Source organism: Plodia interpunctella, chromosome 1 (assembly GCF_027563975.2).
Source record: "Plodia interpunctella isolate USDA-ARS_2022_Savannah chromosome 1, ilPloInte3.2, whole genome shotgun sequence".
Taxonomy (NCBI): domain Eukaryota; kingdom Metazoa; phylum Arthropoda; class Insecta; order Lepidoptera; family Pyralidae; genus Plodia; species Plodia interpunctella.
In genome coordinates this window covers 8,027,150-8,050,307 of record NC_071294.1, presented here as the reverse complement: position 1 = coordinate 8,050,307, position 23,158 = coordinate 8,027,150, and the positions used below count along the sequence as shown (strand labels likewise).

The following is a 23,158-nucleotide window of genomic DNA, read 5'->3' as shown; positions in this document are numbered from 1 at the left end:
GTGGTAAGATCGTAATAAAACACCAATATTGCTATTAATTATTTAATAGATGAAGCATAATGTTATCAACTGTACACCTTATCATAACTGTACATTAATGCAGTAATTAAAACTTCACTAGCCATCTGAAGGACACAATAATAAAACTATGAGCCACCCGAACAGTTTGCAAAACGAATAACTAGAAGAGGGTACACGAGAAAAAAAAATAAATCTCGCGTATTACAATTTGGTAATAGTTTTAGTAATATGTAAACGAATGTGATGAAATCTAATGTCCGTTTATTCGAAACTTTAAAAATGATAGCGTAATTTTTAAGTCCCCTCAAAACGATTTTTTGTAGGAATTCATACAAAAACCAAGCCTGGGACAACGATTAATGTAGCTTAAAATTTGCATTAGGGGCCTATATTACCAACATATTCGAGATTTGACACCTAAGTGTTAACTTCACGCAAATTTTTGTTGATACAATACATTTTAACAAAAATAAGTTATATCAACGCAATACACGAGCTAAGAAAGAGGTAATTTGTTTAATGGTATCAACTATCAGTCTTTGATTTTATTATCATGATAATTTTTAGCTTTATTGTTATGTAAGTATTAGCTTTAAAAATATATAGGGATAAATAATACAGACTGAGTTAGCCAAATTAAGTTCGAGACATGTGTTATGGGATACTACCATATTTTATAACATTTGTATAGATAAACCCAAGAACCAGGTCAATCATTTTTCCATCTTGACCTGACCGGGGCATGAAGGGGTTGAGAACATTATTTATAATTGTTTCGTAAAATGGTAGAAAGAAAGCCTACAGCTATCCACCTTTGACATGTTTTGCAACAATGTTAAATGAATAAATTTGACATAGTTCATAAACGGATATAAGGTCACGTTGGGCTCTGAGAATCAGACAGCGGAAGTAGATTTACGGATTGCACAGGCGTGGGCAGCGTTCCATGCCAACAAACAAATCCTGCGTGGCAAAATACCTCTACGCCTTAAACTAAGTCTTTGAGCAGTGCGTTATGCCCGTATTCACCTACGGTACAGAAACCATGACACTCACTCAGAAATAATTCAGAAAAACATAAAACTTATTGATTTGGCACATTAATATTATTGTGTCCTTTTCACGATTTACGTTCACCTAAATGAAACTGAACATTACCCTGGTAGAAACAATCAGAGTCTCTAAATATAGCATTACTGAGTTTGCTAAAGCTAAATTACACCAATGAATCTATACATATTGAATGACTAAATATATTTAGATGTTTTTCAGCTTTTCACATACCTTACATTATAAATAAAAGAAACATCTTGTTTACAAAATATATTACAAAGTGTTGTTAAAACGATGGAAGAACAAAATATATGAAAATAATTTTTAACCTAATCTCACTGCCGCTTAACTTTATTTTACTGTAAAATAAAATTACCAGGAATACCATAATTCGTGTAAACTTAAAAATGCAACACGTCATCAAAAATAATGTGATTTTTCATTTTCATGTTTTCATGCACAACGTGCGCCGTGCAACGTATAGGAAAATAGTGAAGCCAAAGGCAGTCTGCCTTTGGCCTCACTATTTCTCTATTAAAAACCGTGGACTCAAATTAAACGACCCCGTAGCACTTTAGAATATGTCATAGAGAATGGCAAAACAGAAATGTCGTATCTTCTTTTAACCGGAATGTTATTGTTATTACAACGATAAATAGAACTTTCTTATAAACAATGAGTGAAATAATATCCGGCTACGTCGCGGCATTGCGTCGCATCGTCGTCATTTCATCGTTGTCTAGCTCTATTGAAGATTTGTTCGATTTAATGCAAAATGCTGTGTCGTCAGATTGTCTACCAGACCACTGATTAAATATTTTTTTAAACATTATGTTCGAAATGTAAAGGACACGCGTGTATTGATCATCCTCAACTTTATTCACCTCGTAAATCCCCCCTCATGTAATAGATATTACATGAGGCGTCTGACTGTCGTCTGACTGAGACTGTCATTTGATAAAGAAAATATATACTTCTAACAAATACTATAAGTCTATTATTTTTTGATTTTGATTATCACTTACATTGGTGTTAAATTAACTGATAAGTTTTATATTTCTATATGTATTTTTTAAATTATACCTTAATCATATTTCATGAAAACTTTGTAATGAAACACATCGTGCCATATTGCTATACATTATATAGGTTAAATTGAGATTCTGATGTATTTCATCACTACATTCAAAAGCTGTAATATAATATGTAGCTTTAAACCTATTTCTTAAGTTTCTAAAATTACTTATGAAAACTATGGCAAATAAATATAATTATTCAAGCTTTAAATATTTTTCAAGAAGTGATGTAAGGCTTAAAATCTCTGAAATTCAAAACAAATATTTTTATTTTTTCTTTCAAGTAAGACTTATACAATATGATAATACATAGAATACATAATATTACTAATATGTACAATCGATTTGTAAAAGCGGTTGATGTAGTTCTTTGTTACAGCTGATAAAGGAGATAATGTTGATTATAATATATTGCTTCTCGGGCAAACACAAGCTGCACATCAAGTTCAAAGTTAATATTTTTATCGATTACTGACACAACACATTTATATATAAGTATATAGCACTTAGTGGTTTTACATAATGTAACCAGTAACAAAAATTTCACATCATGATCATATCGCGGTTTCACCATTTGATCGTTTAATTTTCCTTGTTATTTATGTACTTACAAATTAGATATCAGTGAAAATCAGGGCTTTGTCAGCTTCACCATTCGTACCTAGTCTTGCATCTCAGTCTACATTTTATAAAAGCATATGAATCATAAATTTAGTTAGAATATAACATATAAAATCATAAAGACATAGAGTCTTTTATTAGTTAATTTACTTGCTTACCTCACATCATACACACATCTGAGATCAGTAAAGTTAATTTTTCCATATGATTAAATTGTCAGGAACTGTAATATTATGCGACCACATATAAAAATTTAAATAAATTCGACGAAAGATTCCGTACACATAATAGAATCACTTAGATATAAACATTTGAATTTTAATGCATTTAGCGGTGTCCACGCCAATGGTTTATAAGCAACTATTTAAAGTTAGCAGTTAATACAGCGAGTTTTCAATTCAGTTTCATAAGTCAACATTTAAGCTTATACTGATTTCTATTGTGAATTGTACAATAATAGCAAGTCTTGCATAAAGAATGATTCATGCATGATATTTGGAAGGAGCTTGCCATATCAAAATACAATTGGTTGTAATTTGTTATTTATAATAACCGACTCGTGTAGAAAGCTTGCAAAACTCCTCGAAAATAGACATAAGTCAACTGTATGAAAAGGCGCAAATAAGCCCTCAAAAATGTTGTGGTCACAATCGCCGAGTGTTCTTTTTCCCAAGAACGCTGATATCGATAACGGTCAGCAATGTTTAGGTGTCTTTTTTAGAAGACCTATTTTTCTTTGCTATCGAGGCAGGTACAAACTTTTCCTTAGGTTAATTAAAAAGGATAACGATATTGAGATCGAACTGTTATATAAGAGTCAAAAAAATGATTTTAAAGTGGTAAATTATTTTCTGTGTTAAAAAATTATAACAAGTCTTCAGATTGTGAGCATACCCATCGTGCCCATAACGCTGGATCCACGTCCGTGTATAGTACCCCAGGAGTAAGCGATGAAGTTAGCTCATGATGATGAGCTGTCCGGTGTTGTTTGCGTAGACGAGCCCCTGCCCCGGCTGCGGCGCCCAGCGGATGCAGTTGAGGCTGGTCAGACTGTGCGCCCAATTCTGCTCCAACTCCTTGATTGGCGACAACCCGGTGCGACTTGAGTTTTCTGCACAATAACATTTTATTACTTAATTTCTTGTGGTTGTTAGATTCTTCAACTGTAAAAATAGTAGTTACATAAATGAAATACGAGAAATGAAAGTCACAGATTCGAACGAGGGTGTATGTTGCATACACACGAGTTGTGAATCGTACTTTCTATCCAGTGATACATAGTGCTTTTAGTTAATAAAAATAATAGAATAAAATACAATTTCTAAAACATACCTAACAAATTATAACAACATCCATTTAATATTCACATTGGTTCGTATTTAAAAAAAATGAATAATACATTTTGCCAGTCTGCATTTATAATTTAAAAAAAGAAGAATACCTACTCAATGCTGTCGATATTGATGTAACACGACGGAATAGAGTACTTGCCAAGGTCAGAGAATTGTAGAAAATATGTATAACCTAGATAAAATAGATATATTTAGGATCATTATTATGATTCATAGACTGTAACAATGCAGCTGGATCTAAATACGAAGATTTACAGTTGGTCCAACCAACCAAAGTCCATTTTCAAAAAGTATGAAATTATAAAAATAAATTTAACCATCATAAATAACAAAAATGTTGTAACAACTTTTATTAAGAAATCATCACCATAAACGTAATATTTAATGTAGATGTCGAACAAACATAACTTTCTTCGCGAATATTTTCACACGTTGTGACGTCACTTGTTCGTATCATTTAGTATGGAGCGTTTGGACGAGTCCAAAAATGTGTGATTTTATTTTTGTCATATCTTTGAAAGTATTGTCATTATGATAGTATTTTTTTCACTGGTGTTTCTAATGATATAAGCCTTCGAACAGTCATCAAAACAAAAATTTGGCAACTAGCCTGTTGTTTGGACCATAGATTTGTCATAGCAGCCCGGCTCGTGTGAGACCACAGAAACCATGTAAGAACTTTACATAGTTTAGATTTCCGCCGTCAATCTAATTTACTGCGCGTCTGTGTCAACATATATCAACTTTTTACAAAATGCCGGCTTGTTCAGTGGTTATTTGTAAAAATACAATTGGCAAAGTGAACATGGTGAAAGATGGAATCACATTTTATGTGTAAATATTAAAATATATACATATTTCATTTTTTAAATTGTCATTAATTATGACTTGAACGAGATGAAGTGCAATTAGTGCATATTTCATAACAAAGTTCATTGCTTGCTTTGCAAAAATAAAAAAATGTATCTGGCCGTCTGACGGCACAATGGATTCGGGCGTTACCGATACTCTCAATGATAAGGCAGTTGCGCCCAGATGCTTTCTGTTACCGCTTACGGCCGATGGCAGCCGGCCGTCAAATAGTGTGTACCCCGTATTTGTCGTAGAAAAATAACTTATCGATAAACTTATCCTAACGAAATTATAAAGAGTAGGTAGGTAATGATTTGTTTGGAAGTAAATGAATTCAAAAACTACTGTATGAAATTCAAGTAATGTAACCGGCAGAGATTCAAACTGGCTTCCAACCAATAGTACAATATGCTCATCTCATTTTAATATACATGAACATAAGGCTCCATTATTTAATTATGAACGTGACACCTAAATTGTCTAACCGGCAAGTGTTGAATAAATTATCTGCATTTCAATGAACAATAACAACATTTCACAAATATTGTTTGTTTTATTTCATGATTGAAAATGCGTGCGAAACAATTATTGTTCATCAATAATTTTTTTATCGATCACTTTCCGTACCTAACATGTGCCTGTTGAGATTTATCATTTGGGTGTGTGCAACAATACTCTTTCACTTATAAGTTCAAACATGGAACAAGTTCCAAGAATCAAGATTCTTTCAGATCAGGTTTCAAAACGGCTAAGATAAGACTAGCGTACCTTCCCGGCTTCGCTAAAAACATTATGAAAAAGTAGATATGTTATTTCTTGCACGTTTCGTCTATTTCAATCAAAATTTCAATCTATATCGGTCCAGTCGTTTTTGTCTTTATTCGTTCCAAACACAGTTACAAAAATACAAATGTAATGTACAATCTCTTTGTAATATTAGTATGGATAAAGGATGTTATCTATGGATTACCAAGCGGCTCAAGCTTGTAGAGCAGCGCGATGACGTTGTTCCTGGCGCGGGGCGAGTTGGTGATGCGGCGCAGGCCGAGCCCCACGGCCAGGTGGCGCGCGGTGGGCGACAGCGCCACCGACACCGCGCTCTGCTCCAGCACCGCCGTGTGCAGGCACTGCCCCAGCCGGCCCCACTCCAGCGAGTACACGCCTGGGGAGATTGTGCCGACTACACTTTCCCCGTGTTAAACAAAACGCCAAGGGCCACTTCTATGACGATCAGTCCTTGCTGGCAGGCGATTGGACTCAACGAGCTTTCACATTAAAATTTTCCAATTTATTTTTCAAATCCATTCATTTAAATGTAAAAGATAAATTGTATTTTCATCATTTACCTACCTTACAGCTATGAGTACCAATAATTTTCATACCTACTTTATTTTGATGTCAGTCAAGTCAATTACATAATATTTAGGAACTCACCAAGCCAATGATTAGAGTTACGAAATCGCGGCACCGGCAGGAGAGCGACCAGCAGCCGGCCGTCTTTGGAAATGTCTATGCTCGCGTCGTTGTGAATCTTGCAACGCTGCACCACCACGTTCTTCGTGCCTAGTAGAAAAAATAAAATCATTATGTAAATAATTTATTGAGCTCTAAAGGTTTTCTTCTTTATGATTTCTTACATTTTAGTTGAAATAAAGTTGGTGAACTTTAGTCGTTTTATCAGAAAAAAAAATGGTTTATGAATGTAGATGACGCAAAGCGAATGAGAATTGAATTAAAGAGAAGTTATTATTAGAAATACATGAGAAGAAACGGTGAAAGTAGTAAAAATCTTTAGTCCCTAACCGTGTGCTCAGTTTTACAAGGCCCAATTAGGTCTTTCGTATGATATGGCTTAGGAAGATGTATCGAAATCTTCTATCTCATTTGAGTACGCTAGCACGTCGTCTTTAGTTTTCTTAGGGCCTGTTTCTGATAAAATATCATATTGTCTGCTAGATAAATTTGACTGATGTGATAGGCCAGTCAGTCTTGTGGCCTTATGGAACAGCCTTCATAATCGAATGTAATTGATACAATGAAATATAAATTATAATCTTTTGTCTAATCAGCATAACCAGGTTCGTGCAAGGCAACGGTGCAAATTATAATATGAGATGTTTTTTCACAAAATAAATAGACTTATTTTGTACAATGTTCACTGGGCTCTGGTATTATTTACCTAAATACAACCAGGTCATTTGCCCCACAGCCCCATTCAATAGAAAACTCACTATCAGCGATATCTGGCGTGTCGCCGGTGGTGAAGTCCCAGGCTTGCACGCGGTGCGAGGGCGAGGACTGCGGCTCGGTGATGAAGCCGGCGTCCAGTAAGCTCGCGATGCCGCTCATGCGCCGCGCCGCCGCCGTGCCGCCCGCCCCGCCGCTGCCCCCGCCCCCGCCACCGCCGCCCCCGACTCCGCCACCGCCCTCCAAGTTCCCCTCCACATCCACCACCATCGCGTTCTAAATACAAAGTTACGAACGTAAACTACCACTAAAATCTGGCCATAAGATGAGTAGAAAATAAAAATTAGAAGTGCAGTTCGTTAATGTTTTTATATTTTAATATTTCATTTATTAGTTTGTGCCAGCTCCACGTATTTCCCATTCTTATATTTTTTACATTTGTAATAAACTATATCTAATTGGGTAATTGGATAAGATCCCATTCAAAACTGATCTCTGAAAGAAATCAATAAATAAAACATAATATAATCTTACCTGCGCCAAAATTATTGGTTGCAAATATTCGTGTATCCGAGGGAACCTTTGCTGTTGCGGTCCTTGAGCCTCCGAATTAGAAGGTTGGTCATTCACTTGCAGCACCGGCATAGAGAAGTTACTCATTGCTGCGCGTAACTCGTCAAAGGCTTCTCCGGGGGGAAGAGGAGCATAAGTAGCCGCAAACGTCCGTAGCCCGCTTGGCCGATCTGTACTATTTTGAGGGGAGCGGTTTCCCGGTTGGTTATCAGAATTATTTGTCTGCAACGCAAACATTTCCCGTACTGACGATGGAGTGTACAACCGTATTGTCTGAAGTCGACGAAATCTGTTGCGCGCTGCATGCCTCAGGCCAGCCGCTTGGGCGTGTGCTATCCGAATTAAGTTCACTCTATGTTCAAATTCATTCATTAGAGAATATTCTCGGTTTTGACCTTCAGCGGCAGGAGCCTCGTTTGACGGACCGGCTACTGGTTCATCAGTGTTTGTGGGTCTAGGCCTCGGTGTTATCAAGCCGGGACCTTTTACTCTACTGGGCAAGAATCGCAGCGCTGGTATTCTGTAAGTAGACGCCGGAGGCAAAACTCTTTTTTTTATTAGTGGATGAGCAGTCGGGTTCGTTCTATGTAAAGCTTTCAGTCTTTTACATTCCAAATACAGGTCACGTCTATTCCTAGCGGTCGCAGAGTTATTTCTATTCGCCGCAGAAATTTGTACGGCTAGCCGGTTACTCCATCTTTGCGAGATTCTACTTGAAGCAGGTGGCGCAGGACAAGCTTGCGATGTAGAGGGCTTAGGCTCTTCTGTTGCTCTGTTTTCGACATTCGTTTTTTGACTGTCTTCTGTGTCGCTAGGTATGTGGGGAGACGCTGGATCGTCAGGGCCATCTACGTTGACAGGACCAGTATGATCTACATTTTGAATGCGAACAACATTGAGAGAATCTACATTTTGACTGGGAGGGGTCTGATTACTAGCTGGCCGTCCGTTGTGTCTATTCGTCATTAACATTAAACATGTCAATGCCAGCGCTTTCTTCAGTGTGCGTAACATGTCAATGATCAGCTGACTCAGTCCCCGCTCCTCCAGACACATCATCATCATGTTGAACATGACTGAAAGTACCTGCATAGCTCGCATGCGGATCTCATGCCGAGTGTTGCTTATTTCAATAGCTCGCATAAAGTCTCTTTGTCGGGCGATAATTCTGTGAGAAGTGGTATTTCGGTAACGCCTCCTCAGTTCGTCTTCCTGCCTCCATCTGAAATTAGGTCGCAGTCTTCTTCTCATAGACGGTGAAGACCGGAACCCAGACGCGCGGGTCGGCGGTGACCTGCGGACTTGTGCTGGTCTACTGTCACATGTATTCTCAGTTGAGGTATTCATTTCATTTTGGTTTGAAATGCCTGGATTATCAGAATTCATAGGTAGATCACGAGCCTCTGCAGATCTATTATTATCTTCGTTTCTCTGATTAGCTCTTGTATTTCTATTAGATCCGAGATTAATGCTTTCTGACATTTCTGTTAACATCATGCATCTTTCTAGTAAGGACCGTGTGTAATAACTCGGTATGTCTTGCCTCCCTGTTTCCCTGTGCAGCGCTAGAACTCGCCGCCGCAGGTTCTCCCACATGGTGCGCAATTCACGCATAGTCGTACGATTACCCCGCAGCCACATATTCGTTAATTGTTCTGCGTGTTTTTGTAAGGCTTTAACACCACCTTTTACTTTTCTGAACGCTTCATCCGAGGAAACGCCAGAGCTTCGGGTCTGTGCACTGTCCCTGCTTGTTGATGCACTATCCCTACTTGTTGATGCATTATCTCTACTTGTTGATGCACTATCCCTACTTGTTGATGCATTATCTCTACTTGTTGATGCACTATCCTTACTTGTTGATGCATTATCCCTGTTTGTGGATGCACTATCCCTACTAGTTGATGCATTATCCCTGCTTGTTGATGCACTAGCCCTACTTGTTGATGCATTATCCCTGCTTGTTGATGCACTAGCCCTACTTGTTGATGCATTATCCCTGCTTGTTGATGCACTAGCCCTAATTGTTGATGCATTATCCCTGCTTGTTGATGCACTAGCCCTAATTGTTGATGCATTATCCCTGCTTGTTGATGCACTAGCCCTACTTGTTGATGCATTATCCCTGCTTGTTGATGCACTAGCCCTAATTGTTGATGCACTATCCCTAATTGTTGATGCATTATCTCTATTTGTTGGTACGTTGTCCCCATTTCTTGATGCATTGACCCTACTTGATGATACATTGTACGTACATGGCGATGGACCTTCCCAACTCGACGATGTACCTGCGTCTCTACTTGTAGATGGCCGATTGGGGTTAAAATCGCAATTACTTTGTGTCCTACTACAAGAAGCTTCATAGTTGTTGGATGTGCTGCAACCTTCCCCAGCGAAATTATTTTGGGTTCTAACTCTAAATCTACATCTAGATACAGTAAAGTCTAATTCGTGTGGTAGTACTTCCTCGTCTCGAGCGTCATTGTTAAGTTCGAACACCATCCTATCTGTGGCGAGCGGAACGTTGTCAGGTGTGGAGTTATTTGTGTTCGAGAGATCGTCGTCTCCCACATTGTCTTCTCGAAACGTTGAGTTTCTCGTCCTAAAAATGTTGACTTCTAATGATTGATCACTATCAGAGTCCGAACTGGAGCCTAATAGCTCTCGTCGCATAAGCATAGAGCTAAATAATCGCATTCGGGGTCTGACAGACGGCCGCTGGAGACTGCCGCCTTCACTGTCATCAGAATGCGGCCGCGAGCCGCTGCCTCGTCTGGGCATATTGCGCTCCACGCTAGCCAGGGTCGACAAAGACATGTTCGTGATCAAATTTAACAATCTTGTTCCAGAATCTCTTAAAATATCGCGTATTAAATCGAGGCTCTCATTAATGCTTTGGGCATCAACGGGCGCAGTAGAGGGGCTTATTTGTGTTGACGAGTTCGTCATTGTCGGCCTTGAAGATCCTGAAGCGGAAGGAGTGTTGCGAGAGGAGCCGCTAGGATTTGAGGACGGTTGCGCAGAAGTAGATGGCGAGTCTTCTGGGAGCAATGGATTGCTTCTGGAGGTGGACGGGGAGGAATTTCTTCTTCGACGGGCAAAATCCTGTCCAAAGGTTGGCCGGTCAGAGTCTTGCCTCGAGGACGTAAAAATGCTAGTCCGAGATGAGTTGTCTAGATCTCTAAAAAATTGTTGTAATCCGTCAGGGAGCACTCGAGGTGGTCTTGGAGATGTGTTGGTGGAAGAAAAAGGGTTTGGTAAAAGTCTGCTGGAGCGTTCAGAGGATTCTCCGGCGCGAACAGTGCGGCGGTAGGCTTCATTTAGTGGCAGGAATGCTGATGATCTTGACCCAAATATTGACTGTCTTTGATTTGAAGACATTTCTTGATTTCTGTAAGTCATATGTTTTTTGTTATTGAAGTTCAAGAGTTCACAGATGGAGTGTGAAATGTAATGATAAAAAATATACATATATTATTACTGTATTATACATAAATATTACAGCATTCATATAATTTGTTAAAAACCTGGTGGGGTTGCTGTTTATGGACAAGACGTCGAGATTCAGCAAGCGACTGCTGCTGCCCTCGCCGCCGCTGTCGCCGCTGTCTGGTCGCCGACTGCTGCTTGCGGTTGCTGACAAACAAAATTATATCAATGTACATTTCTATACTAATTACATCTACACTTAAATATTTTGAATAAGAGGAAGTGTTTGTGTGTAGTAATCTTTGGAACTACTCAATTGATTTCTACATTTATTTCACTAGTAGGAAGCTAAATTATTCCTGAGTGAGAGCTATGAAAAGTTTGTTACACTGGATGGCTCATAATGATAGTTATTATTTGATATTAACATTGTACATAAAAATAAACATTAACATTGTATACAAATAAAGTAATAATCAGCGAAGGTTTCAGGCGGTCACAAAAATAAATTTCACTTTCAGTTAGTGTTGTCAACGTGGTAATTGTCTGTCACAAAACAATCTACTCCTATCTACTCCGAAGTTTCTTCCGAAAAGAAAAGACATGACAGTTGTCAAACGGCTGAACACACATTTTTCAAACATAGCTAAGAACGCTTACGATTCAATTTTCTTTAAAAAAAACGGTCGAAATCGCTTCAGCCGTTTGGCTGCTGCGATGCTGATACACAGACATGTTAAACTTATAACACCCCTCCTGTCGTCGGGGGTTAATGAAACATGCAATATGGCAACTTACCTCACGTGGACGGCCATGTACGGCTAGAGAGAACGCGGGCAAAGTAAATGAGTTGTGTCCGTACCGTGGTCGTCGGAGCGCGGCCGCACCCACAGCGACGCGCCGCGGCTCGGCGACGTGTCCGTCTCCATCGGGTCCGTGCCGCGGTCGATCTACAATACCATACATACAACACATCCTACTAATATTACAAATGCGTGTGTATATAAGTTTGTGAGGATATATGTGTGTGTTTTACATTTTCACGCTAAATCTATGGATTGTTATGAAATTTGGTACACCGGTAGAATATAACCTGGAATAACACATAAGGTATTTTTTATCCCGAAATTCCTATAGCAGCGAAGCTCCGGGGCAAGACTAGTATTTTTTACACTGTACAAATATTGAGTGAGCTTACACGGAGGGTGAAACTGAGCCGGTATCCAAAGAAATCGACCTTTCTTTTCGAGTGTTAATTGCTAAAACTGAAGTTACATTTTATTCAAGTTGCCAGAAGGCATCTGACATAACTTTTATGATCACCTATCTCGTCTAGTGGCAAGTAATCGCATACACACTAATAAACTGAAACTGTCAACTAGCGTGGTGGTTATGGCAAGAATGCTAATACTATACTATACGCCAAATGTGGATATATATTTGTCCAATGGCTTTGGTGGTGGCAAAACGCCTACATTTCATGTAAATAATTAGCAGTATTTAGTAGTTATTTTTGATAAATCGCAAAATAAAGCAGCAGGCTAATTATATGTTACTGTTCGTTTGAGTGTCCTTTTAACCTATTACTGTAAGTTGTTTGTAAGAGATCCCTACATGGAATAAGTCCGTCGTTATAAATTTTCTTGTATTAATTTCAATTTACGTACTTGTTTTAATACAATAAATTTATTACAAACAAACAAATACGACGCCCTATATGTTGACCAAATATGAGATAAATACCGTATTCGGTGGCGACGGAGTGTTAATATTCACGAGCCGATGGCGCACTCTGAACAGCCGCTGGTAATTCCTTACGAGACTATCGTATCTCTGTACTAAGTTCTGATACGAGTTCGCCATGACATCTTCGGAGTTCCCGGAGTTGTCAGCCGGCCTGTCATTGCTGTCGTCAGGGTCGTCTCGCCTGGTGCTAGTAGTGTTGGCGGTGGGCCGCAGTGGTTGTTGCTCTTGTACGTGCAGACTTTGAGGACCACCCGGTATATATGATATACCCGTTATCAGTTTATGTCCTAAGCCGTCGAAAGCCACATATCTGTAAAATTTGAAATATACGTATTTCGGATTTTATGTCACAAGATGTGAAGGTGTCAAAGCACCGACATTATATATTTGTAATTAAAATATTAAAATTTTCAGTTTGGATATCCAGACAAATTACACCCCAAGAATATATATAATTAGGCAATTTTGGCACTGTGTAAATGTACAAGTATGTTATGTTGCACACACCGAGTCAACAAACACCAATCAAGAGTTTGAAAACTCTTGATTGGCGTTTGTTGATTTGGCAATTTTATTGAACCAGTCCAGGACCTGAGCAGAAAAAATACTTACCGAACTTTCTCATTAAAATTATTTGTGGAGACTTTGGTGAAGGGCGCGGGACGGCTCCAGTCCCAGAAGTAGAGCTCGTTGTGTGTCGCGATCACCAACAGCTGCTCGCGGGGGTGGAACGCGATAGACGCTATCACTGTCTCGCTCCGCACGTTCCATACTTCGCTGCCACCCTTTCAAACCAATGTTAAATTATTAAATTACAAGTCTTCAAATGTTGGGACTTTATCTATTTGTTTTTACCACACCGAATACTTCTCATACAAACAGGTATTATGTATTTTTAAATCCATACTAATATTATAAAGAGAATATATTGTATTTTTGTTTACAATAAATAAACTCAAAAACTATTAGGCCGATTCTGATGAAATTTTGCACAGAGATAGACGAAACCTTCAGAAGTAACATAGGCTTTTTATTACAGTTTTATCCGAGCAAAGCCAGGGCAGGCGGCTAGAAATGTATACTTGACAGGTTCGCTTTTCATTACTGATATAAGGTATATATTCATAATCTATAGAATTATATTATTTTTTATAATCACTCAACATCAACATATTAATTAACAAAGCAATGTAGGTATTGTATTTAGTAGTAGGTATAGAAATTTTATGTTTATTCTCTTCTCAACTGAGCGTTTTCCCGTTTCTTCCCTAGTTGTTGAGCGTTGGAGCCTAGGGTGGCTTGTAGCCATGTAGTATAGTTTGAAGCCTTTGAGCCTAGACAAACAAGGTAACAAACATACACTTACACTTTCAATATCCCATACGCGCACTTGGCCCCCCAAGCATCCCGAGCCAATCAGCTGTGGATGTGAAGGATGGAAAGCGATGCACCAGGGTGTGCGAGGGTGGCCTTTTAATATGCGTACATGTTTCCCGCTGGCTAGTTCGGAAACGTAAACATTGTGATTCCCATGAGTTGATGCCACTTTGGTCCTGGAATGTTTTCAAAAGTATAATTTCATTATGCATTGATAACTGTGAGTTCTTATAATAAATCTGTACATGATGCTTTATAATCAATATCATATATTATGGCCTATCCTTGTTACTTCAAATTATTCAAACATAATTTTGAATCATTCATTTTGAAACAAAAATAAAGTAATTTAAAATTATGCCATGAATAAATAAGGTTTTTATGACTTATAAAATACTAATTTGAACATAATAAATAAGTCAACTCACCCATCAGGGCTAAAAACCATTAAAAATGTTGATCTTGGATATCCTGGTAAGTCACATGACTGAAACATGAAAGAACATATTAGCTACCTTTTCTCATACTAATCAGCATTTTTATACATTAGGATTATTCACTATGCCCTGGGAATAGAACCACTAATGGACTCATGGCATAGCAGGTGATAGTGCAATAGCATTTCCAAGAATTATTCACGCAGGATTCAGTAAAATGACACCGTTATCTTCAAAATTTTAATATATTTTTTTTTATGATGACTGTGGGCTTTATGGTGGAGTCCCAAACTCGAATGCAATCGAAGAGAGAATATATGAGACTACAAAGAACTGACATATGCATGGTGCATGTGGGCAAATGGCTAAACTAAAAAAAGGTACTTTTTGCATTCACCATGAAAAAATTATACCATGCATTAGTAAATTTAATTTGTTCAGCCTCAGAAGCATTTTCCGTCGTCATATAGAAAAAAATTAAAGATCTCCATATTTAATGAGGAAGGTCTTCTTCTACTCTTAGAATAAGAAACCCGTACAACATATACTAATTTGTTTTTTTTATAAATGGATTTGTAACATGGGTCTGATGGCCACAAACATAGAAATGTCCACAATGAAGATACCTCTGCTGTGGGTGAAGATATAGTCTAGTCAATAAGCTTTCACTATCACTGAATAGACCTGATCAACATCTCAATTATTCTTATTTCATATAAAAGCTTTCTATACATTTTGTTCCATTACATAAAAATAAACACTTTGACTGATGAAAATGTACACTATGTGCTTATTTTATTCTTAGGAAATTAAATTATTTGTGATTTGGTAGCAGTCAATTCGTTAAATAGCTAAAGCTTCAGAAGAAATTCACCCTGATATTAAGTTGTTTCCGAACAAGTATGTCTTCAGCAGCATTTTCAAGTACTATTTTATTTGAAGGGCTGTTGAGGGGAACAATTCCAAGTTCCCTTGATTGCCAGCTACGGACAATATTGCCAACATTTCTTATTTCCTCCACAGATTCCTGTTTGAATCCAATCCATTCATTATCTATAACTGGATCCATGATACCTGTTAAGAGATGGAAATATAAGGTACCTATTTTAAAATTGATAATAAACATGATAAATAAAGGTATAATAACAATATCTTAAAATACTCACGTTATATTACATGACATGTGAACCAAAGATATAGCAATAAATCTGTAAGGTTAAAGTTGAAATACAATATTATTGTTTGACAACAACAATAAGACACATACTTATGTAACTGCATATTAACATGCTTTTATGTTGAATGTATTCGTCAGTAATGCAAGCCATTTTAATGTTTATTTGAAGACTAGTAACTGGCAGATGTACAATTTATATGAAGCATATAGCAATATATGGCATTCTAACAAGAATGCCCCATTATTTATTGTCTAGGGTGAGCCATATTGAAAATGTTAATAGGTTACAATCACAAGAAAAACATAAGAACCGACATCATATTCAACATAAACAGGTTGTTACTAGTAGAAATCCTCTTTTGCATCAATCTTGTTTATTTTTAGTAAGTACAGTACCGTTGACTGAAAACAAATAAGATATTAAAAACAATGTTATTTACCTCTATCATTTTGTGATTTATGATTACTTTTTATGTACTAAAAGCACTTAAATAAAATACTCTGTTTATGTTATAACTTAATGCAAAAATACACATTTACGACATAAAAACCTCGACAACAGAAACATCAAAGTATCCAACATTGCACAGCTGCGAACTGTCAAATTTCATGAAAGATACAATAAAAAATAGGGATGTAATGTAGGGATATTGCTATAGGTCGATTCAAGCAAATCGATTTCAATCAAAAAGTTCATTAAACAAAATCCACCATTATTAATAGGTATATTATTTTAGGATATACAGGCATGTATATCCTAAAATAATATATTTCATTCAAATTTTTTGTATTTGTTTAAACAAACACTTTGATAGGGATCGATTGGAAAACAGTGCCACGTCGCCGCATCCCAATTTTGGTACTTAATTCTGCGCCTTAGCAGTTTGTTTTTTACTATTTTGTTTTTTGTTTATTACTAGTGTAATAATTTTACAAATTCATTTTAGTTAGCCTATATTATCCAGTATGGTGAGGTATTTAATTTCAAGAGTAATATGATAGAAGACATATATAAATGTTTTTATTTTATGTTAGGAAACTATTAAATTTATTTTTTCTGACATGGAAACATTGTCAGAAAAAAGAAATTTTAATCGTATCAAACTTTATATTAGACATAGTTAAAAAAAACCTAAACCTAACCTTACATTGTTTTCACAATTTTAAATATTTTTTTTTTCTGATTATGGCTCGTCACTATATTCATTAAAGTAATAAGATTATTTCAGTTACATCACTAATCTATGCGAATCATAGATTTAGATGCAAATACATTTGTTTTGTCTACTAATATTTTCTATAGTTATAGGTGCTTTGTCTCGTTTTTTCGTGTTTCTAGTCTCTTTCTTATATGAGTTACAAAGAAGATATGACGGAGAACAATGTCTATATATCTAATATATATTGAAAATTGGCGCTTTTTGCCTTCCTTGGTTATGTGCGCTGAACTTTGCATAATATGTTCTATATAAATGTTATATAAGCCATGAAATTAGTAGGTACTCCCTAGTACTAAATCCATGATATAAGCATACAATAAATCTCAGTTTTGTCAATAGGGCATATTACGCAAAACTCATCGCAGATGGCGCTACTGGTACAACTAAGGTACACAACCATTGCCAATGGAGGGAAAAAGCGCCAATTTTCAATATTGTTGCAGTTTTAACGATCAAAAATACCTTCTACGTAATCGTGATGCGAGTTAAAAGGAAAAAGGAAGGACTTAGTGGATTATCCTGAAAATAATAACACTATTTTAGGTTATGTTCTGCATTTTTTGGTCAACTGTGGTCAACTTGATTTTGATCGAAGATCTTACCTGTATGAAGTCCATATTTTAATAAGTCTTCACTTGTGAAATGTTCCTAGCTTCTTTTCGACCTTTTACTGGCTCGAAAATTTTACAGCGTGAGGCGTATCCTATAATTTTCGAAGTCTTTTTATCTTATGGAAAACGATTTTTCCCAATATTTAGGCACCCAAATATGCTACAGTGTTGTATATTTTCACAAACGAATGCTTACATAATGAAAGGATTAATAAAGTACTCTAAAATAAACGTTTTAATCGACATAGCAAAATGCGGCAAAGCTTTTGTGTACCTAACATACAGTGTTGTACTCTGGCGGGATAAATGTGCAGGAATACTCCCTATGGGCTTTGGCCATAGATCAACAAAAAAAAATTCTTTGATTGTACTTCCGTTGCAGTTTAGTTTCCGTTTCCGTTCAATTCTTGAGTTTGTAAAAAAAGGCGGCCACGCTAGATGCACAGCTTAGTATTTTATTCGTTTACCATTGTTAATATGATTTCGTTTATCAATGTATTCTGTGTATTGATTGCAATTTGTGGAATTATAAAATTACTTATTTATTATGAAATGAGGTGAAAATATGTAAACAAAATCCATAAATAAGTAGGTAATTGTTCAAATACTAATATTTCTATAATCAAAATCAAAATCAAATCATTTATTCAGAAATTAGGCCTTCACAGGCACTTTTTCACGTCATATTCTAAATTAAATGATGTTTACCAAAGCTACTAACTACTAGCATATCGGAACGACCACTGCTGAGAAGAAATGCCGAAAGAAACTCATTCAAACAGTGTTGGTCCCTATTATGCCAGAAGGGCTTACCATTTTTTAAATATAAATTTATGTATAGTTTTTTATCAGTAATATAACAATGTAAGTACACAATAAAGTACATGGTCAAAAGGTATATTGAAACATATTATGATTGTGATCAATTGCTGATGAAAGGAAAATATATATACCTATATATATTTATATATATGTGTATAATTAACCAAACAAAAAAAAGCTTTTAATAAAAGATCGAGCTGACCAGTTCCCCCGGCAGCACCCGTTCACGAGTTGACGCGTGAGTCAGCCATCGCGAAGCTCAACCACAATAGATGGAACCTCCCGACCCGATCCACGACGCCGCTACCGGTTTGACCATTTGAGTGTGCATGACATACTCGATCTCCATAATCTAACATAATAGATACCTATGTTACTTTCAGACACTTGAAGATCACAAATGACGTATATGTTTTAAAAGTAAATGTAAATAATACAGCAAAGCCAGTAAAGAAAGAAAAACATTATTCGGCTAAAAATATTATCCTAAAATATACTTTATTCGAAAGCTCAGGTATAATTATTAGAAATAAAAAGAAAGAAATAACAAATTAAAATAATAAATTTAAAATGTAACTAAGTAAAAATAATAGTGTAAAAATTAGGTGGCAATGGTAGTTACAGTTTTTGTACTGTATTGCAAATGTCAGTATTGCACGGCAAATTGAATTTTTGAAAATAAAGTGCTTTGAAGCAGGGTACCTATCTAATCCGCGTAATATTTCATAAATCAATGAGATATATATTTTTAGTGTAAATATTTAAATATTTTATCAATGAAAAATGATAACTAGTAAGTTTTAACAGTACTTAATAAAATGTGTATATATTGAAAGTATTAGTAGGTATTTAAGGAAGTCTTATCTATTTATGGTCAGTAGGTAGGTACGTTAAAAATATGTACGCAGCGTAGACTATTGCATATTTGCGTCACTTATCATTATTTCTACCATTAGGTACCTATGTAATTTTGTAGGTATACGTTTTAGGTACGTCTACTTTTTGTGTTTGTTGCAACCACTTGATTGAAACTATTAAATTACTATATTGTGCTTAGATTTTGTAGTCTGTAACATTACCTACTATGTTTTTACTGTGTGATATATTTCCACAAACAAGCACTCCTTCATAGTTTCAGTAGTACTTAGGTATGAAGATTGGTGCCATTTAGATTTACGAGTGCGCGACAAAATAAATCTCGAAACAAGGTCGGCTTCTACCCCATTCCCAAAACATGTGAGCAATATTTGCGAGAGTGACAAACACTTCGCGTTAAAAAATTATATGTACTTATAACAGTTTATACTGTGCGTATTTGACCTTCTGTGTAGCTAAGGTAGGTCTGGGACCATCCGCTAATTAATCTGATAATTCGTATTATATCTTACATGATACTGATTTTTTAAAATTTTATTGTCCTGTCCTGAAATTTGTATTCTACGTACTTATACGCTTTTTTGTACATGATGCTGTGCGCACCCCGAAGCCCAGCATATAATATGGTATAACTATAATATGGTATAACTACTTTAAAATAATTTTAAAATTAATAGTAAAATTTTACATCTAATTATCAAAACTCGAATGAATGTTATGTTTTATAAGTATGCCCCTGTTTAGTAACTCTCTTTATAAAGCTCGTTAATTAACTAAATAATTACGTTCTATATGTATTCGGCGGGCTTGTGCTTCACTGTCGTGAGCATTGTCTCACCTGGCCTCAATTGCGCACTAAATCCTGCTTATTGCTTACTATATTGAGCTAACGTCTATCAGAGGGGTGCGAAATGAGTTTATATATGTGGGGCGAGTATGAGTTTTTGCGAGTACGTATTACGTAATCGTATCGCCATTGATATAACTTATATGAACTGTAACTTGCTTCTGAAGGAACTATTAATTTCATATAACATTTGATTTTAACTTTTATCAATACGATTAAGCTCTCGATACCTAACTAGTTTCGTTTTAAGCATATGTATTCACATATCGCTATTTATAGGTACACCGTACACAGGTAATTATTATTTTTTTGTCTACCATATTAATTAAAAATTTAACTTGTTTACGCGAATTCCACATATTGATAGCTGCAATTGAATATTATTGTCACACCTCACTGGGCTCTGCAAGTTCGAGAAAATTCGTTGGCAGCCGTTAGCCTGATTACCCCGTCAGATGAAATGGGTCATTCTGGCTGATCAAGTCATTGTGATATGAATATCGTAATATTAACTTTAAAAATAAGTGAAAACATAACTTAAAGGTATTAACTATAGCCTAGTTTAGGCGTATACCTAATAAAAAAAAACGTAGGTACTATTCAACAAAAAAAATCTGATTTAAAAAAAAAACCTAATTAGTCCGGGACTTTTCAATTCATCGCTCCATCCATTTCTTTCAAAAAGGGGGTGTTTCAAGATATAAATAGATTTATTGCATTTCAAACTTAGTGATATTTCTGATAACCAGATACTTAATATTGGTGCTACAATTCAACTTGGGGCAATAATATTTTTTTTGTATGTTATCTATGTTTGTAACGCGGTAACTTTCGAACCGTTAATCTGATTTTGATGGAATTTAAAAGGTTTTTAAGTTCGTGGGAAAACAAAATCGGTTCAGTCGTTTTTGAAATATTCACAATTTTGTAAAAAAATAATTGTATTCGCGAGGTCTAAGTTCGCGGTGAACAACTAGCTATATAAATATAAGAAGTGGCCGAGAAACCGACAATTGTACAACAAAAGTACGCGATCTTTGTTCCGCACGTAGCCGCTTCAAAGGTACAGATCGCATTGATGATTGCCGACCTTCCATGAAGATGGCACTGAAAGAAGTAGATGAATATAAATATATGGCATTCTATGTCAAGAGGGAGAATAAGTAATTTCATTCCTTTCGCCCGAGGCTCAAAAGTTGCTATTTGTCACATTTTGCTGAAGAAGTGACGTCGCATCTTTGACGTCATTTAAAATATAATTAAGTACTTGTTAATGGAAAATATGCTTTTTAGAAACTGTCATGTTATATTATGAAATAGGTGCTTTCCATAATATGACATGACATTTATTACGAGTATGATATTTTTGAATAAAATACAAGATAACATGAAGATAACAGAATGAAAGTTTATTAAGTGAATCACAACTTCCGGAAAGGCTTTTACATGCATTAGTGCCAGCACTTTTGTTTTAAAAGAATTTGCTGTTTTTTAAACAGTTTAGGTTATTGTATTTCCTTACCCTTACTAGTAGTGTCTCATCTTCTTCCTTGACATAACGTATACCTAAGTGAAATGGTCTCAAATAATGGATGTCATTATTTATATTTAGTAAATATAGGTATTTCAAGGGTTTTGCTAACATTAAGTCATGCCATTATTGACATAGCTATTTTTAGGTCTAGTCACTTTATTGTAAAACTAACTGATGCCCGCGACTTCGTTCGCGTGGCTGACAATTTTTGGTAAGGAGTCAAAATTACAAAGCGTAACGATACCTACACATACAAAAGATACTAATCAAAATGAAAAACTATATTTCCTAAAGTTTAGCTGGATTATGACTCTTCTTCAGGTGTTCCAGTTTTCAAAATAATTTTTTTCTACTGTTTTATTATAAGTATATAATAAGGTGATACTATTGACTGAAAAACTGTTATTAACGTCACTATATATATATATATATATATGTATATATATATATATATATATATATATGTATTAATGTATAAATTGTTTTAATGTCTTTGATTAGTATACGAGCGCCATTTCTATACCATCGGAAAATTATGCTGGAGAACAACGCTACTGACAATTAGCGCTCTGTGTGCTCTCAGACAACTCTCTGGCGGACTCCGACAATACTGAGAGCTGACACTAAATGTCACGGAATCACTCCCTTAGCTCAAGACTATACAAAGTAGCTCATGTCTGCTCCGCTTGAAAAACATTACTTCAAACTTTGGTTCTCCATCCATTATTAATTATAGGCACACAGGGAACAAAGAATGTCTCAATTTAGTCCCTCTGCATCGCCATTGTCCTTTATTATAAATACAAAGAACAAAAATGTTTGATCTGCAATGCCTATTGTTATCTATGCATTTTAATCAGTGTCCCGGGACTCAACAATAAAATTGGGACGGTCTTGGATAAATTAAGAAGTAGGTACTTATAGTTCGTTTTTTTATTGCTGTTCAAGTTATAATGAAATCCTTTATTATAAGGGTAAGGAATAAATTCATAAAACTTTTTATTGATCTATTTGAAATTGAAGGATTAACTTCATCGTCAACATCTGTAACAGCTATTTCAGGAGTGAATGAATATTTTAGTGAGTATATAAGACTCAGTTCGGTGGTAAGAAAGCAGTATCTAAATTCAGCAACTGGGAACTCCATTTCTCCTAATTGGACAGCTACAATGTTTGCCTGTCTAGTGATAGTAAATTTAGTAATACTATTTCTACATTTTGCTTTCGCACCATGACTTCAGATGAAACGTATTTAGCTCATCTAGGAAAAGTATTTCATGCCCGATCGCTCTTGATCTTATAGTATTAACCCGTTTTTAATTATCAATCAAAATAATTTGTTGAAAA

General features: G+C 35.9%; 1 protein-coding gene across 1 annotated transcript; it reads right to left on the bottom strand.

Moving 5' to 3' along the window:
* Positions 1-34: 34 nt before the first annotated feature.
* Positions 35-16,493, bottom strand: LOC128669361 (uncharacterized). Its single transcript, XM_053744135.1, has 14 exons — positions 16,342-16,493; positions 15,891-15,932; positions 15,599-15,798; positions 14,716-14,774; positions 14,277-14,463; positions 13,523-13,695; positions 12,908-13,220; positions 12,027-12,114; positions 11,263-11,371; positions 7,697-11,126; positions 7,207-7,438; positions 6,410-6,538; positions 5,946-6,137; positions 35-3,882 (listed from the first exon to the last, which is right to left on the bottom strand). Exons 3-14 carry the CDS (start codon positions 15,791-15,793, stop codon positions 3,728-3,730), a joined length of 5,262 nt encoding a protein of 1,753 aa, XP_053600110.1. The 5' UTR covers positions 15,794-15,798; positions 15,891-15,932; positions 16,342-16,493; the 3' UTR covers positions 35-3,727.
* Positions 16,494-23,158: the final 6,665 nt, after the last annotated feature.